Source organism: Vulpes lagopus, chromosome 10 (assembly GCF_018345385.1).
Source record: "Vulpes lagopus strain Blue_001 chromosome 10, ASM1834538v1, whole genome shotgun sequence".
NCBI classification, from domain to species: domain Eukaryota; kingdom Metazoa; phylum Chordata; class Mammalia; order Carnivora; family Canidae; genus Vulpes; species Vulpes lagopus.
The window spans coordinates 103,786,363-103,804,844 of NC_054833.1; the positions used below are offsets into that span (position 1 = coordinate 103,786,363).

An 18,482-nucleotide genomic window follows, 5' to 3' on the forward strand; every position below is an offset into this window, starting at 1 on the left:
AGAAAGAAGAAAGAAAGAAAGAAAGAAAGAAAGAAAGAAAGAAAGAAAGAAAGAAAGAACCCTCTTGCACTGTTGGTGGGAATGCAAGCTGGTTCAGCCACTCTGGAAAACAATGTGGAGGTTCCTCAAGAAGTTGAAAATAGAGCTACCCTATGACCCAGCAATGGCACTACTCGGTATATACCCCAAAGATACAGATAGGATGATTATTTACTATTTACTTCAACGTGGATGGAACCGGAGGGTATTATGCTGAGTGAAATAAGTCAATTGGAGAAAGACAATCATCATATGGTTTCAATCATATGTGGAATATAAGAAATAGTGAAAGGGACTATAAAGAAAAGGAGGGAAACTGAGTGGGGAAAAATTTGAGAGGAAGACAAACCATGAGAGACTCCTAATTCTGGGAAACAAACAAAGTGTTTGCAGAAGGGGAGGTAGGTGGGGGTTTGGGTGACTAGGCGACAGGCATCAAGGAGCACTTGATGGGATGAGCACTGGGTGTTATACTATATGTTGGCAAATTGAATTTAAATAAAATATTTAAAAAATGCTTTAGTGCCAGCTGAATCCCAAGATGTCACTGACATCTGGAAGCAACTTCTCAAGCTAATGGTTTCCCTAGGTCGAATGGATTCTAGATGTTTCCAAACAAGTGCTGGGCAAAGCACTTTCTCTGCCTAGTGAGGGAAGACATCTATCTTCCAGCCTGGTGCTGAAGTCCTAGGGCCCAGAGGACTACCGTATTCTTGCCTTATTTCTGCTGTCACCCAGAGAGAAGGCAGGAGTGCTGTGTGTACAAGCAGAGCCCACACACTCTTGCCAAAATGGCCTTTCTCAGCTCTGCTCTTACATTTTGATATTTTTAACCCTCCAAACTGGAGGTGACTTACTCTAGTGTTTTGAGTCCTTCAGTTTAAATCCAAATAAATCAGGCACAGGGAACCTTTAGGGGAGGCGGGTATTTCAGGCATTCCAAAGCAAAGAACTTACTGCTCCAGGTCACAGAACACCTTGCTTTTACTAATCAAAAAAAAAATTTTTTTTTTTTACACTCAGGACATGTTAAGCTTTGCTGAAACAAACAAACAAAAATTATCTTCACTGTTTCTTCACTCTGTATTATACTAAGATTCAGGGTTTTTAACCTTTTTTTTTTTTTTTTGTACAGCATTTATTTCTGAGAAATTCAAAATCACTCTAAGTGTCATGTATCTTCCCAACAGCACGGTGAAGGTGGGCTTCCAGCTTCCCATCTCCTGACCCTCCAGCTGATAACAAACACACATCTCTAGCCAAGCAAGGGAGAATCTAATCACAGTGGTTGCTGTGATGTGCAGGCCACGCACAAGGTTGAGTGTGACACACGGCTGACAATGGGCGCTGCATCTGGGAAGGTTGACATTTATGGACAGCCAAAAGAGGAGAGAGGATGAACCCTCCTGTCAGGGCACCCAGCAGGAAAAGAGAACTTCCATATATGAATTCTTAGTAATCATAGAAGAAGCAAAGAACATGCTGTTGCCCTGCTTCTTTCTGAGTGAGAAATTAAATGCCACAAATATGTGACCATCACAAACCTGGGTACTGAGCTCTAGGCTCAGTTAGGGGAAAAAAAGCAACTATCATTTGAAACTTTTTTCCTAATGTCTGGTAATTTCTGTGAGAATGAATTGGCAGGTTCAGCACTGTACATCAATTTGAAATTTAGTAAATGGTATTTCTATTTCATCCCACTGTAGTTAATTTCCAAGTTAGTGTCATTCAATTCCTATAATATTAATATATATAGCATTTATTTACCAGGATATGCATCAAAAATCCAGCTGAAATATGAAAGGAGTTTACTTTTTACCCATGAGAATTACAGCTGAAACTACTTTTATGCTGGAAGGACAATCAACTCAACAAACATCAGTTTTTCAAGAGAGGATTTGCGGGAAAAAAAAACTATATACGATGGATTGCTTATATCACCCATTTGGCTGTTTGGAACTGGAGCTTGCAGATTTAAGATGATACTAAAGAATCAAAAGATGGCATCATGAAACCTTTGTGGAAAAGAAAAAGTCCCATTTTAATAACCAGGTAGGTCACTCAATATATAAACTATATTAGTCAAAATCAATAGATCCTTGGTGTTGCTTTCTGGTTTTTAACATGTATCAAAAAGGTGTCATAAAAAGTGAAATCTAGAGCTATCTGAGAATGAACCAGCTGGCGGTTGCTATCTTGGTACTTAAGTGTTCCTGTGGTTTCTGCCAATCTCCTCCTCTGTAATTCACTAGGACTCTCCAGGGCCACCTCTCATCATCCTCAACAACTTGGCTGCCTCTTTGCCTCCTCCACTGTGAACTCTGCACACAGAAAACTGAACCGGAAGCAATACTTCCTAGGCAATCCCCCTTGCTTTCCACCAAACACATCAACTAACTCATTGGATAAAGACTAGCCAAGGGGTCTTTTCTGTAGGATTTTTCTTTAAATATTATCAAACATTATTCTCCACATGAGATCCACATGGGTTAAGGGTGGAGTAGTGTCTGAGCCTCATGCTAAACAGAGCCATGACTGTACTGGAAATGGCCGCCTTTATAAAGACTAATAATAAATGATAATAAAAAGGAATAATAGTAGTGATAAATGAAAGCTAACTGGGACCATGACTCCGAGGAGCTGCCACAGGTCAGTGGAAAACCATGATCCTGTTCCTTCTAATTAGTGACTTTTAGAGAATTAATAATTGATTTTTCAGAAATATCTGACAAATGCTGAAACCAAATGTTAGTGTTCAAATATCAATAACTGGGGATAGGAGGAGGACTATACTATTGAAAATTTTATATTTAAACTTAGAAACCTTTTTCTAAAATCAAAAATATTTTCAATTGTGGGATGTAAAATTTCTAAATTCTGTAAAAATTGGTATTATCTCTGCTAAAAAATTAGCTTATAGAAGACTAGCAGAGAGTGAAATAAGTCAATTGGAGAAGGACAAATATTATATGGTCTCATTCTTTTGGGGAATATAAAAAATAGTGAAAGGGAATAAAGGGGAAAGGAGAAAAAATGAGTGGGAAATATTAGAAAGGGAGACAGAACATGAAAGACTCCTAACTCTGGGAAATGAACTAGGGGTGGTGGAAGGGGAGGTGGGTGGGGGGTGGGGGTGACTGGGTGATGGGCACTGAGGTGGGCACTTGACGGGATGAGCACTGGGTGTTATTCTATATGTTGGCAAATTGAACACCAATAAAAAATAAATTTATAATAAAAAAAGAAGACTAGCAGATCTAAATATCATTATAAAATACATAGACATAAGACAGACTCATTTCTAGAATTATTATATATCTATTTTTGTATCAATCTTTGTTTTGCTGTTTAATTTCTACTTTTGGCAAATACTATTTTGCTGTATTTCATACATCTCCTAAAAAACTACATTAAAATATTGCTAAAAGGATGATAGAATAAAACTAGAATAAGCATACCAACATATTTGTGGCCCAAAGGGTTCAAATTAAATATAAAAAGGCATTTTCAGTTACAGAGACATTTAAAAGGTATTTTCTGGAGGTGGGGGCCTGGGCTTAGGTATACTTCAGTAAGAAGATTTTTGAAGCATCTTCTCAAAATTATATTTGCTTGTTTACCAAACTATATGCTTATTGTGTTGCTTAGTCAACAGAAGGATTATAATAAAGGGGAACTAGGGATGAGAATGGCATAGTTTAATGCAGTCAAATCATATAAATCTCTACTTTTGGGGATCATTCTCAAAGGCATTTTGTAAAAACAGGGCCACTGCCTATAAGGTATAGGCAAAGCAGTATTTTCATCACATGATGGTCCTGCCATCTACTCACCATGCGTGCCTGAAACAATGCAGGGATGAAGGACTGGTTAGATAGGTTGAGAATCCTTGAGGAGTCCTTTAGGACATAGATATTGCCAAAATCAACTTGAGTGGGATGTACATAGATAACTGGGCCTTCTCCAATGCTCCTTAGGTGACATACCTGTGTTCCATGCAAGAGAAAGAAGAGAAGAATAGCTGAAAATGGCAGGGCTTGAAGATTGCTTGAAACAAGCTTCTGGCCACCCCTTTTATAAAGAGAAGGGGCATTAAAGCGTGCTTATGAGAACTGTCATTCCTTCTCTCTGTCCTCTGGTCAGAGGGATACAGAGACGGCCCGTGAATCCAGCCTGGAATTCCTCCCCAAAAGGGATGATTGGCTTCCCTGTTCAACCCGAGCCTGTACATTGCGAGGAAATCAGAATACTGGTCCTCTGCATGCCACCGAGCACTCCAGCCTCAAAAACCCTCAGTGTGGGGATAAGGACAGGCACTTCCAAGTCAGAAGTGGCTGGATTGAGTCCCCACCCTGTTTCTTTACTAGGAACACAATGGTGCTGTGCACTATGCAGTTTGGGGACTGAAATCCACCTTGTTCTGCTTCCCAGCCCTGTGCCTCCATGTAGGCATTGCATTTGCCTGAGGCAGGGGGCCCTTCAGCAAGTGACCTTCTCATGGGCAGCATCTGTGCAGGACAGATACCTGGAATGGTGGCACCTTTTGAGTTGGCCTGCCTTTGTGATGCTGCTTTCTAAGTCAGGTGGCTTATCTATGGCACCATACGTGGAAGAGATAAAAGCAAAACCCTGGTTTATTCTACTAAGTATTCAGAACCACTTCAAACAAATACATGCCCACATCACTCAGCTCCCAAGTAAACTGAATGTCTAGGGACTCATAGCCTGTTGGGCAACTTCCTTCAAGATTCAACATTCATCCTTTGATTCAGCTCAGGCAGTGGATAGCTTTCCATGTCTCCCTCTTCCCACACTTGGAGAGAGGCTACTTCCCCATGATTCCAGTCAAAGTATTGGGAAAGATCCAGTGAGAAGTCACTGAAATCACTCTCAGAGCCCATATGCAGCAAGTGAGTGATACTCAGATTTGCACCAAACAACTGAGGAGGATGTTACACACACAGATATGCTCTCCCTCAGAGATTCTAGAAGGGGGACTGGCCCCCTCTGTCTGTGCATGTATGAGAAACTCCTGATAGGAGTTTAAGAACAGATGCTATTGATAAAGTAGATGTGGTGCATATATGCAATGGGATATTACTCAGCCATCAAAAAGAATGAAATATTGCCATTTGCGACAATGTGGATGGATCTAGAGAGTATAATACTAAGTGAAATAAGTCAGAGAAAGACAAATACCATATGATCTCATGCATATATGGAAGAGACTCTACTATATAGAATAAATGGATGGTTACCAAAGGGAAGGTGGTTGGGAGGATGGGGGAAATAGGTGATGGGGATCAAGAGCACACTTATCTTGCTAAGTACTGAGTAATATATAGACTTGTTGAATAACTATATTGTACACTGGAAATTAACATAACACTGTTAGCTATGCTGGAATTAAGTTTTTCTAAAATTTAAAAATAAGATTTAAATGTAAAAAATTTACAAATTAAAAATGTTTTAAATTAAAAAGGAGAGATGTTATAAAACACCACTACTTTTAGATGGATCTGAAGATAGATTCCTTTGGTAACACAGCACTAGTATTCTACTATTGCAGAGTGAAAATGTAAAACCAGAAAATATGCAAATACGGAGTATGCAAGGAGTACAGCAATTTTAACTATAATTCAGAAAATTGGCTCTCACCATAGGGGGGTCTGGACTCCCAAAGATCGAGATGTAAACTGTGGACCTATATTCCCCAGTGACCTGGGTCTCCAGGGCCAGAGGTATGTGAGCGGTGCTGCGGGGAGGGATGACTCCACAGGGCATAGGACTGGTGAGTAACACTGCAGGCGAGTCTTCACGCACCTGGTGGGAGAGACAAGCCGGATGGATAAGCAAACCCCTGGCAGGGTATGGATTAAACAGCATATTCGATTATTTGGAAACAAGTGTCATCCCGAGTCCATGGAGATTCTTTAAGAGTGTATCACCATTCAGGCAAGTAAAGGGGGATCAGCACCTCATCTCTGCTAAGGGGAAGTGGGGTGTGCATAAGGCCTCAAACCAAAGTGCACAAACCCAGCAAGATGCAGAAATTATCCACAATTAGTGGATAATGTGAATTAGTCCATGGGCCAAATTCCTTGGTCTGGCCTTCCACACCTTCAAGCTTTATCCCCTACCACCTCGTCCCTTTGTGTTTCTATCAACAGAGGCTCTGGGTATTTCCTGAGCTCAGGATACTGCTTTTTACTCTGCATTATGTTACTCTTTCCGGAATGGCCTCTCCCTTCAATTGACCTGCACATCCATCCTGAATACCCACAGGTACCCCTAGGGGTCTAGAGCCAGGGCTTTTCCTCTGTCCCCAGGGGGCATCCTGCAGTCCTCTTCCACAGTGTGTACTATGTATGTGTCCATCTGTTCTATGGACTGTCAACTCCCTAGGGCATGACCTGAGCCTCTCCTCAATACATACCCATTTCTTGGCCCAAAAATATATGTTCAGTACATATTTTTTAAATGGCAAAATAGGGAGATGAATGAATGAATATTAACCAGCGTTTACCACTGTAGGTTCTTCAAAATGCTGCTCTGCAGCAATTACTAGTTTTCTTTTAAAGATTTATTTTATTTTATTTATTTTTAAAGAGGTTTTATTTATTTATTTATTTATGAAAGACACAGAGAGAGAGGCAGAGACATAGGCAGAGGGAGAGGAAGGCTCCCTATGGAGAGCCTGATGCAGGACTCGATCCCAGGATTCCGGGATCATGACCTTAGCTGAAGGCAGACACTCAACCACTGAGCCACCCAGGGGCCCCAAGATTTATTTATTTTATTTGAGAGAGAGAGAATACAAGCAGAGGAAGGGCAGAGAATCCCAAGCAGTCTCCTTGCTGAGCATGAAGCCTGACACAGGGCTTGATCCCAGGACCCTGAGATCATGACCTGAGCTGAAATCAAGAGTTGGGCAGTTAACCAACTGAGCCACCCAGGCACTCCACTAGTTTTTCTGAAAAACAGCAATAAGTTAAACTTTAAAAATCCTATGGCCAAATAAGTTTGGGTGATTCTGGGAAACCTCAGCTCCTGGAAAGACAGAGTACATAGAGCATACAAATTTCACCTGTCCAGAGACACCCCCTCCCCTTGGTCTTTGTACACCTGGGCTGGCCTAATCTCAGTGTGTCAACATGGCAGTGCTCTGTTTGGCCTTACTGGAGCACAGACCAAAAGGGAAAATTGGCAATAATGATTCTGTCTTTATCTAATATTTTTGTATTTTGATTTAATTTTGCATTCATTTTAATTTCTTAAAATGTGACAGAAAACACAATTCATCTTGATTACTGAGTTTTTTGGCTCCCCCACTAAATTATGTGCTCAAAGCAAGTGTCTCACCATTCTCCCACAGGTACCCAGCTGTGTAGAAAAAGTTCCTTCATCACCACAGAGGCAGGCTCTGCTGGGTTCTTGAGATGATCATGTGCTACTCAAGGCTAGCCTGTTCCAATGATGCCAATCATCTAAAAGTTGGAAAAGTTGTCTCCTGTCAACCCAGCCCTTGGCTTCTGATTTTGTCTTAGGGAAGCCCATAGAATAATTCTAATTTCCTCTTTTATGTAGTAGCCCTTCAACTAGTGAAAGGTGGCGGGGATCCCTGGGTGGCGCAGCGGTTTGGCGCCTGCCTTTGGCCCAGGGCGCGATCCTGGAGACCCAGGATCGAATCCCACATCGGGCTCCCGGTGCATGGAGCCTGCTTCTCCCTCTGCCTGTGTCTCTGCCTCTCTCTCTCTCTCTCTCTGTGACTATCATAAATAAATAAAAATTTAAAAAAATCATTAAAAAAAAAAGTGGCAATTTCATCCTAGCTAAGTCTTTTCTGTTCCTGATTAAACACTGTACTTCTCCTATAACTTGGATTTCCAGATAATGTCAATTGCCATTCCGGTTACTCCACACACGATTTTTTTTTCATGTTTCCACTAAAAAAACATGATGTCAAGATCTGAAGACAAAATTTGGCACTGCCTTTAGCTGACCACTGTGTTTCTCTGATGCAGCCTAACCTGCCTTGATTCCATAGCCTCCATACTTGTCGTTGAACTCATTTTGAACCTGTAGTCAAATAAAAACTCCGTAAAAGAATAAATGAGTAAAAATAAAAGCCCCATTTGATTTTTTTCATGAATTTTTATTAGAGTACTGTCCTTACATAGTAATAGGGTTTTAAATACAAATCCATTCTTGTAAATTGCATCCCATTAGTAACCTTCCATTACTTTGGTCTGTACAGATTTTTTGAATCTTTAATCCACATGTCTTTAATTGCTTAGTGTCCCACTTAGCTAGGTATAGCAGTATGTGGACAGATCTATTTCATAAAACATTAGAAGACAAGTTCTCTTTTTCTTCTTTTTGTAGTATTTCTAGACTTCTAGTTGAACAAGTCCATTTATAAATATTGCATTACCATAACTTAGTGACGCTGTTCAAGTCACAGCCATGGCCATAAATGGAAACTCCTAGCTCTGCCTCATTTCCCAGGAATGATTATCTCATAGCCAATTATTTGCAGGTTCAACTTCTGCATGTTGGCTTAATTGACCCTTTCCTTTCTTTATCAAAGGCAATTTCCCTGGAAAATTAATAACTGTTTACACCTGTAGTTGCACAATCATGGAGGTGGAAATCCAGCTGTGGCTTTACAACTCCATGCCCAGATTATCCCAGGGTTAAAAAAATCAGAATTACAGAGGGTCATGTGTTCAGAAATATGGTTCCTTGGAAGGATTTCTCTTTCTCATCGAGAAAATCCAACCGAAGAAAAAGCAACACTGGAAAAGGATAATATACTCACCTGAGGCAGGACCTCATAGCATCCTGGGAGGTCATCATGATTGACAAGCTGGACCATTTTCTTATAAGGGTACTTGAGGAAGCAGCGCCCGAAGTCCACCTCTGTGTTAACCATGTGGAGGTTAGGTACAATACACCTGCTCAAAGGAAGGAGCCCATTAAAGAATTCAAAAGGACAGAGAGCTTGTTTACATACGGAGAACACAGAGTCCCAAGTTAAACTCATTTGTCACTGTCACAAAGTTTTTCTCTAACAACTACATTAATCATTTTCAAATCTTCTCTCCTGTCATCCCCATTCCTTCGCCCCCAGTCACCACTTTTTAATCAAAAAAAGGGCTAGAAGCAGGACTCCTTATACAGCAGTCTTCCATGGGTAATGAGTAACATTTCCATTGTTTTTCATATTTGGCCTTCTTTTGCCAAGGGGCCCCCACAGTGCAAGTTCCTTAGGTTAGTGGATTTGTTTCCAAGTTAAATAGGACCAATACCACCCGCATGGGGTCCTAATGAGCTGTGACACTTTGAACCAGTCACAGTCCCGCAAGGACTAGCTACCAGTTTGTACCACCTAAATTACGGTAACAATTCTAACTCCTGTGCAGAACAGCTGTCTTGGATCAGTAGGCTGCTCGGCCCAGGACTGGCACTGACAGTGGTGCTCAATGCAAAGGTGGCTATGGTAGGGGAAGGAAGGTTGCTGAAGCCCTGTGTGTGCGGTTGGGTTTTATTTTGTGCCTGAATCTCAAAGTCTGCCCTGCCTTGCTGCACTGTGACAATACAATGCCACGGTGAGGAGCACTGGCGTCTGAATCAGGGCCAGGCTCAAATGCTGACCTTAACAAGGACAAGCCTGAGCAAGTTGCTTTCCCTTCCTGAGTCCCATTTTGCTCAGAGGTAAAATGAAGGTAATTCTAGGGACTGACATTAGCATAATGAACTCTAAGAGTATTGTGGGAAATATGGGGGTGGGTGGATGATGAGAATGAATAGCACAGCACAGTGCCCATAGCACTGAGCAAGAGCTCAGTCAGTGAGAGATGATTAACCTGTGGTAGAGGGCACAGCAAGCTGTCACTGCTGGCTCTCTGAAAGTTCTAAAAGCAATTCTTTTGTTGAGGGTCTTCAAGCAGTTTCTACAGATTACACCAAAAATGATGACATGAAAGAGAGTCTTGTTAACCCCAAGTTTGAGGTTTAGCATGGGATGGGTGTTCATTTTCAGCTAGAATGGAGTTGCCAGTTGACCTGATGACTTTCATAAAGCTAATCATTTACTACCTGAAATACTGTGGCTGATAGGACTTACAGTAAAACGTGGTAGGAAAAAACATGGTAGGAAACTCATAGCTGCTTAAGACTTTTTTTAAAAAAAATTCAGAGTTTCCTACTGATACCTGCAGGGAAAGGGGGCTCCTAGGGGGAAAGTGTCAGAATAAATCCAACCAGAAAAGAAATGAAATGCAAGACTAGACAAAAAGGTAAATCTGGGAATAGAAAGGACTAGATGAAAGTTTTTGCTGTTTTTTTTTTTTAGTTTTTGCTTTTTTTTAAAAAAAAGATTTTATTATTCATTCATGAGAGAGAGAGAGAGAGAGAGAGAGAGAGAGGCAGAGACACAGGCAGAGGGAGAAGCAGGCTCCATGCAGGGAGCCTGACGTGGGACTCGATCCCCGGTCTCCAGGATCACGCCTGGGCTGAAAGTGGCGCTAAACTGCTGAGCCATCCAGGCTGCCTAGTTTTTGCTGTTTTTAAGCAAACAAAATAATCAATTAGGTCTTTGGAAGGAACACTAAGTAGACCATAGCACAAGCCTCGACCTTCAAATCCTTTACAATACAGCTTCTGAAATTCATGAGATCTAAACTCCAGGGATGGACATGTTATCAGGTTTTTACTAAGTAATTTCACAAAAATGGCATTTTCATACATTCCCCTTAAAGTCTCAGACCTGGACACCTGTTTGCTTTGGCCAAAGTGTGGCCCATGATTTTATTATTTACTTAGGATCACTATCATCAGTGGTGTCATGCTCCATCCTTGGAAAGACAGTAACTTGGTCAAGGAGACACAGTCAACAAATGGCAGAGCCAGGATCTTCACTTGGCCCCAGAGGCCACTGCTGCCTCTATTAAAACACAGGGAAGGTAGGGATGGTTCTGAGGAGTGTGGTTAGAGGCCCCCATTTGGGTGATCTACTTGTAGCCAGCATTAAGTCATAGTAACAATCTCCTGAAGAAGAAATTTCTTGCTAGATGGATCTCCACTGCAGGACTGTGAGCACTGCTCTTTCTGGGCATAACCCTGGAGTATTATATTTAAAGATAAAAATAAAAAGCAGCAACTGTTCACATCTTCCTGGTAAAGCCTTTTTAGGTTATATAGTTGGAAAGTCCGACCATTCAAAAGCACCATTATTCTTTTTTTTTTTTAAGATTTATTTATTTATTTATTCGTGATAGACAGAGAGAGAGAGAGAGAGAGGCAGAGACACAGGCAGAGGGAGAAGCACGCTCCATGCAGGAAGCCCGATGTGGGACTTGATCCCGGGACTCCAGGATCACGCCCTGGGCCAAAGGCAGGCGCTCAATCACTGAGCCATCCAGGGATCCCCCAAAAGCACCATTATTCTTAATGCTGCAAAACACACACATCCCTTCTCTTATCTCCACCAAAGGTGCAGTTTGCTGTTTTAAAGCTTTGTCATTTGAATATCAGATCCAACTTCGCTTCCCAGGAAAGCAGAACAAATGCAGTGGGAACCGAATGCAGGTATGCTGCCTCTTGGAGAGGCAGCCCATATTGGCAGCTCAGGGGAGACTCAGGAAGATAGAAAGTAGGTGAGCATGATACCTGGCTGTAATTAGGAGTGCCAGCACTTCTTCCCCAATGCCCTCCACGTCCACCACCAGGGCCAGCTCATATTTCTGCACAGTGTTGGAGCATAAGGTCACCTGGGAAGAAAAAGGTGAAAAGCTGCTCTTCTACAAGGCCAGCCCTCCCCCTGCACAGGGGAGAAAGGAGCAGGGGAGGACCACACTGATGAGGACAACTTCTAAGTACTCTAGTAGGAGATGTACGGCATTTTACATTTTTAGTGGGACAAGTTACATTTTGGGGTCAGGGCGTGCTGAGGTTTTTCAAAGGCCAGGTTAGAAACCAAATGGCTTTAGTTACAATAGGTTTGCTCATTTCCGAGAAGACTGTATAAAAGAAGTCATATACCTGCATAAGGGGAAAAAATGACTCTGAAGGATGAGCTGTATCAAACAACTATAATTACTCAATTTACATTGTTCTCTATGCCTGTAGGCTATATCAATTATGAAAATTCAATAAACCGAAAAAAACCACAATAGGTAAGTTTCTCTTACAGCAAAATAAATGAACATAACCATGTCAGTTCTAGAAAGTGGCATAAGGAATCAACTAGTCTTATCTAAAAAAAAAAAAAAATCAAAATCTGTCTCCCCCCTCCCCTTGCCCTCTATACTCATTAGTGGAGCAGAAAGCAGGAAGCTCCGAGTAAAGGTCTATTCAAGGACAATATGTGCCCAGTGTATATATTTTACTCTGTGTTTTTTATTCATTATTGTGAAATTTTATATTCAAGCTGTTGAAGTCTCGTCACAATTTTTAATTGCTTGAAGATGATTTGTAGTGGCAGAGATACCTATAAGGAGAGAGAACAGCTTCTGGCACAGGTGAAAGCTTTTCTATCTATAAATTATGTATGAAGGACTAATTAAAATTTTTTTCTTGGTTGCAGAGGGAAACATTGGATGCAAATTTGAGTCTACACAGACATGGCTGAAGTTTAGTTCAGGAGCAAAAACTGAAGCTTGGAGGAAGCTTTTCCAAATATAAAGAAGGAATGAAGATGGAGCCATTGATTTGGAAAGAAAACTTGTCAGATTTGGAGAGAAGTAGCTGCCCCAACATGCAGAGATGCTCTGAGTTAGGAAGCCCTGTTTATATCTCTGAGCTATGGTTAGAAGGGAGAACGAGTGGCTCTGGCAGAAGGCTGCTAGATGAATGCTATTTCTTCTAAAATCTTCCTGTGCCACGTGCAAGAGCAAAAAGGAAAGGTAGGCAATGTGTAGGTTGAGCACAAAGTAAAAAAATTATTTGCAACAGCACTTCTTCCTGGGAAAGTCACAGTTAGCAACTGCTATAATCTGAATGGTTGTGTCCTCGCCCTCCATTCCCTCCCACCAAATTCATAAGTCAAAATTCTAACCCCCAGTATGGTGGTAATTAGGAGGTGGGGAACTGGGGGGGTGATTAAGTCACGAGGGTGGGGCCCTCATGAGCAGGATTAGTGCCCTTATAAAAAAGACCCCGCAGAGATCCCCAGCTCCTCCCACCATGCAAGGACACAGGTCGGCAGTCTGCAATCTGCAATCAGGAAGATGCCCCTCACCAGAACCCTACCATTCTGGCACCCTGATCTCAGACTTCCAGTCCCCAAACTGTGAGAGATAAATTTCTGTTGTTTATAAGCCACCCAATCTTAAGTATTTATAACAATTAAAAATAGCAGCCCAAATGGACTAAGACCACAACTCTGAGAAGTTATAACAATAATATGACATAAACCTCATTAAGTCCATGGAGAAGCCCTTGGAAATGCCAAAAACTCCCAGAAAAGATTGAGGATGAGTGGATTCAGGTGAACTATTATAAAACACTTAAAACAAATGTGGGGGATAAAAACCGCAGCTGAATCAAATATTCAAAGATAATGACTAAAGAGAAAATTACCAACCTTAGCTATGGGAATCTTATTTTGTCTTTCCCAGAAAAGATAAAATCACTTCAATTTAGCAGCCTTCAATAATGCTAAACCTGACTATTTGGAGAAGCAAAAGTAAGTGAGGGAGGACGGTAAAACCTTTCTCCGTTAGCTGTGAAATAATTCTGCTAGTGGCCATAATCAGAGTATCACACTGCATGTCTAAATATAAAGCACTGTTAGGAATATCACATCTACATTCACCATGAAGCCCAGATTTGTATTAAAAATCTGAATAAACTGAGTATCATCTGTGGCACAAATCTGAACCTTTATTGGTATAAGTGATTTGATTCTGAAGGAAAGTAGAACCTAATTATCAATGAGTTCTTAAATCTTTCTGTGTTTGTACCACTAAGTGTACTATCTATATAGAGCAATGGTTGTATTACGAATTTCTAGAATCCATTGTTCTGGTGAAGGCAATGCATCTAGATTGATAGAAATCCACTAGAGCAGTGTCAGTTCTTTTGCCCAATATATTTGTATCTGGTTTCTTTTGCCCCAATAATTCACTGCCTTATAGGCCCACTTTTTCACGTGAATTAGAAGCACTCCCTCCTACTGACAGTTGGACATATAAAGCATACCCTGGCTGTGGTCCTATTAACTATTTGGCTCCTTGGCCATGTTTGCTGGAAGGCTGTGTACTTTACCCTGATAGCAGCAAATCCTTGGGGGCGAATGGTGCCACTGCTGGGAGTGATGGTGAATTCTTTTGGTTTCATTATGGGTATTTTGTCCTTGTTCCAAGATGGTATTTTGTTGTCTGAATACTGCTCACAAGTTGAAATGCTTTTATGGCCATTGCCATCCCCAGGGACACGTAGTTTGAAAGTCATGGGGACCAAGGAGGTGTTATTGAGGGAACATATCAAGGTATGAGGGAATCCTGGAAAACAAAATAGGAAGTAAGAAGTAAGAGCCGCATTCTCCCCTCCCTTGAACTTCAACTCCTACTAGCATTGTCAAACTTCTCAAATGAACTGTCTATACAACTCAGTGCTACCTGCTTAACTCCACCTCTCCCAGATTATAGTCTTCAACTGTACAATCAGTGAATGCATTTCTTTCTTTTTCTTTCATCCAATGAATACTTTTATACACTTACTATGTAGCAACAATAGACATAAAACCAATCCCTTGATGTTCATCCAGGACCTTCTCAAGAAGCAGCCTCTGTAATCTGTTTGGTGAATAGTCTTCCAAAAGTAGATTTTGCATTTAATTTTTGCATAGAATACAGATTTTTCTAAAAAATTGAATCATATTTGCTGTTTTTGCCAGTGTGTGAAGGAGAGGAGTCTGTGTGGTTTTCCCCACTGTATGATCTAGGCATTATGTAACTCATCCTGGACCTGTCTGAGGCTCGTGCTTTCAGGGTAGATGACACAAGATTGAATGACCTCTCCTGAGAGAGACTTTATAGTCTGCTTTTGAGCCAGCTAGAGACTAACACAACAGTTGGTTTTGACCTCCCTTAGACAAAGCTACTTTGTTATGTTAAATTTAGCCTTCCTATATTCAATTCAGTTTGGGGAGACTCCTCATCCCTTTCTAAGAGATATGGATCCTCCTTGCCTGGCAAGCAATAAACTGAACCCTGATTTTGGATTCTCTAGGCAGCCACTGTATCTGCCACCACTTTCAGGACAAGAGGAAAACAAATATGTATATTTCTACTAGATGCAAACACTACTTTTTCTACCTTGAACCCTACTGCAATAAAACACAATTGGTTTCTGGAGTAGTTACTACATCATTGCAAGACCTGATCTAATTCTTGAAGATTCCCATGATTGAGTCTTTGTGTACACATTAGGACTGCTGGAGGAAACACATTTATGTCTCCTTTGTGATATCACCTGCCAATCTACTTGGAAGAGATCCGTTATGGAAAAAGAATTGCCCAATTAAGTGTACCTGAAGGATTTTCTTGGAAACCCCAGAGGAACTGCTTGAAAGTCAGTTTCACAATCATGTATTGCTGCATTCAACTTTTCTTAACTTTCCCAGCAAAGACTCTTGAAACTATAGATCCCTTACCCTTATTTCACCCCACCATTTATGGGGACCATACAATATGCCATTTATGGGATAAGCACTCCTACAATGTAATGAACGTTGCTCCAGAAGTGGTTAGTATAAAGATTCAGATGGGTCCTTCCAAATTATTGCTCTATTTCTTTTATACCTAGAAGTTTTTCTGAGAATAAAACCAGTTATAACTTCCTAGCTAGGACAATTCCTTGTACAACTACCTGTAAACCCCATATTTCTAGTTTAGAAGCTTAAAGAAAAGGATATCATTTTATTAAAGACTGCAGGGTCATTAATAACATAAGTGTTACTCCTAGGCTTCTGCTTGCACCAAATCCTAATACTACTGGGTTTAGGCTTTCCTGATGCTTTCTATGATTTCCTCTGTTAACCTAAGATCTTCCTATAATCATTGCAGTTAAGATTATAAGGGACAATTACAACGAATTGTTCCTGGCTCTCTAATTTACACCCTCTTAAAGTCAATTTAAATATTTCTTCTTGAGTGAAATACTACCAGTTCATACCTGGGCCATGGAAGACAACTATCATGCTGCTTTTTTTTTTTTTTAAGATTTTATTTATTTATTTATTCATGAGAGACACACAGAGAGAGGCAGAGACACAGGCAGAGGGAGAAGCAGGGAGCTTAATGCAGGACTTGATCCCAGGACCCTGGAATCACAGTCCAAGCAAAAGGCAGACCCTCAATCACTGAGCCACCCATGTGCCCTTACTTTTTTTGATCTCTATATTTATCCTAACAACTTTGCCCTCAAACCCTAACTTCTCTGACCAAATTACCCAATGGTTAGGTCCACTGAGTACCTGGAGCCTTCTAAACTCCTTATTTTCATTCAACATATTCTTGTAGCTCCTGAAAAATAGTGAGTGTGCACATACTTACCCTGTCCCTTTTGGTGTATCACCTGGCATATCAGTTGTTACTTGGTCCATTGTACTCTTTAAGGAATCTGAGGATTTATCAAAGCTTCAATGTTCCTTCAGGGACATTCACCACCCACATTCTATAATCTGAGTCTCTGACACTACTGTAGCTTCAGTCAACCTAATTAATTGTTAGATATGTCATCCAACATCCAATCCTACCATCAAAATATTTATAGCCATACTTTAGACATATCAGAAGCCAATCAATAGTACTATTACCTCTCTTCTACTTTAGTGTATTTATAATAATTTAACACCATCAATCCCAACAGGCCCTGATGCCAAATCAGAATCTTTATCTCTAAGCCAAATAACTAACCCATATCAGACACCTCTTCAAGAATGGACCTTAGTGCCAATATGGGAACAACATTACCAACTTTACTTAGCTCAATGTACTCCCCAGGGCTACAAGCTTCTGTAACCTGTTTTAAACTCCATACAATATGCCAGTCATCCTGAAATAACTAAGAAAATTCCTCCAATTCCTGGCTTGTTCCTTTAACAGTTACTTTCTCTTGCATCTGGAACTGTATACGCCCTTATTGATCTTTCATCCCTGAACCAATAACATGTTTAGTTTTGTCTGTCTCATCAAAGCCCTAATTGCACACGTGAGGTAATAATTAGGAAGTTTCCAATAAATAACTCTTCCATGGATGGTGTTTCTTTGTGATAGTAGGCCAATCTTCCTGGAGAAATAAATAATGATACTTTAGGTAGGATTCATGAGAGAACTCTAGTTCCAACTTTGGGACTTAAAAATATTATCATAAAATAACTTTGAAATTGTGTCACAAAATTGTCTCTGACTTTGGCTTTTACAGTACAGAATCCAGAAGCACAGCAACGTAGCTTGAATTAACTGACGCAATTGGTTTTGAAAATGAAATAGCCCTAGATTTCTTGCTGGCAAGCAAAAAGATACGTTTTTTGTTAACATTTCCTGTCACACTACAGAGGAGATTAATGAATTCATATCCAAACTAAAAGAAAGGCAACTTGAATTTTGAAGGTGGGCTTAGGAGGGGTGTTTTCATATCTCAGACCTGAGGAATCTTGGGTCATGGGTCTGCAGTGTTTTCCTGCCTCTTGTCTAGCTGCCTTATCACCAAATGGTTCAATAAGATGTTATACAACAAAAGAAAAATAAGCTGTTTCTATTTTCACCTAAGCTTGGTTACCAAAACTTCTAGCTGACCAACCATGAGAAATAGCTGTTGATTATTATCTCTACAGCTCAAAGAAACAATGAATTAATTACTCAATGATGGCCTTTCCTATACTTAAGGATAATAGGAACAGACCAAATGGAAGACATTAATTGGAAAAACCTACCTAGTTTGGAGCATCACAAATGGATTCACCCACTGTGTTACCTAGAGCTTGCCAACATCAAATATAGCATTTTGAATACATCAATGGCATCTTGGGGATATATATACACTTCCTGTTTGCCATATTTTGTTGAAATGTACTATCAGGGACATTGGTGCTTTTTAATGTTTGGACTCAGATATTCTTGGGGCTCAAAAATTGGCTTATTGGTATAGTATTGACATTAAACTTTCAGCAGTGAACAATAATAGGGCAGATTCTAGACAATGAACCAGTATGAGATTTCTTGGAGTGACTGATCCAAGGTGCTTATTTAGATTCTATTTTCTCTCTCCAGAGCAATATGATATAGGGCACATTTTCCAAATATTCTGTTTTGGAGTTCATATTTAAATGGTATGCTGCTATTATGCATCAGTTGCCCAGACCTCTCTGTAGACTCAGTTGAGCTGTCTGGAGGATAACTGCATAGGCCTTTGGGTAAGTAATTCACCTCTTA

At 40.5% G+C, this 18,482-nt stretch overlaps 1 protein-coding gene across 11 annotated transcripts in view; it reads right to left on the reverse strand.

Moving 5' to 3' along the window:
• HYDIN (HYDIN axonemal central pair apparatus protein) overlaps nucleotides 1-18,482 on the reverse strand; it is a 358,050-nt gene that overhangs the window by 192,949 nt on the left and 146,619 nt on the right. For all 11 annotated transcript variants that reach the window (XR_005990460.1, XR_005990461.1, XR_005990462.1 and 8 more), the window contains 5 exons: nucleotides 14,311-14,546; nucleotides 11,713-11,813; nucleotides 8,861-8,996; nucleotides 5,698-5,862; nucleotides 3,873-4,025 (listed from right to left, as the gene is read on the reverse strand). Coding sequence is in view for 8 of the 11 variants with exons in the window: in XM_041773068.1 (XP_041629002.1) it covers nucleotides 3,873-4,025; nucleotides 5,698-5,862; nucleotides 8,861-8,996; nucleotides 11,713-11,813; nucleotides 14,311-14,546 (791 nt within the window). In the remaining 3 variants the exon portion in view is untranslated. The remainder of the gene's footprint in view (nucleotides 1-3,872; nucleotides 4,026-5,697; nucleotides 5,863-8,860; nucleotides 8,997-11,712; nucleotides 11,814-14,310; nucleotides 14,547-18,482) is intronic.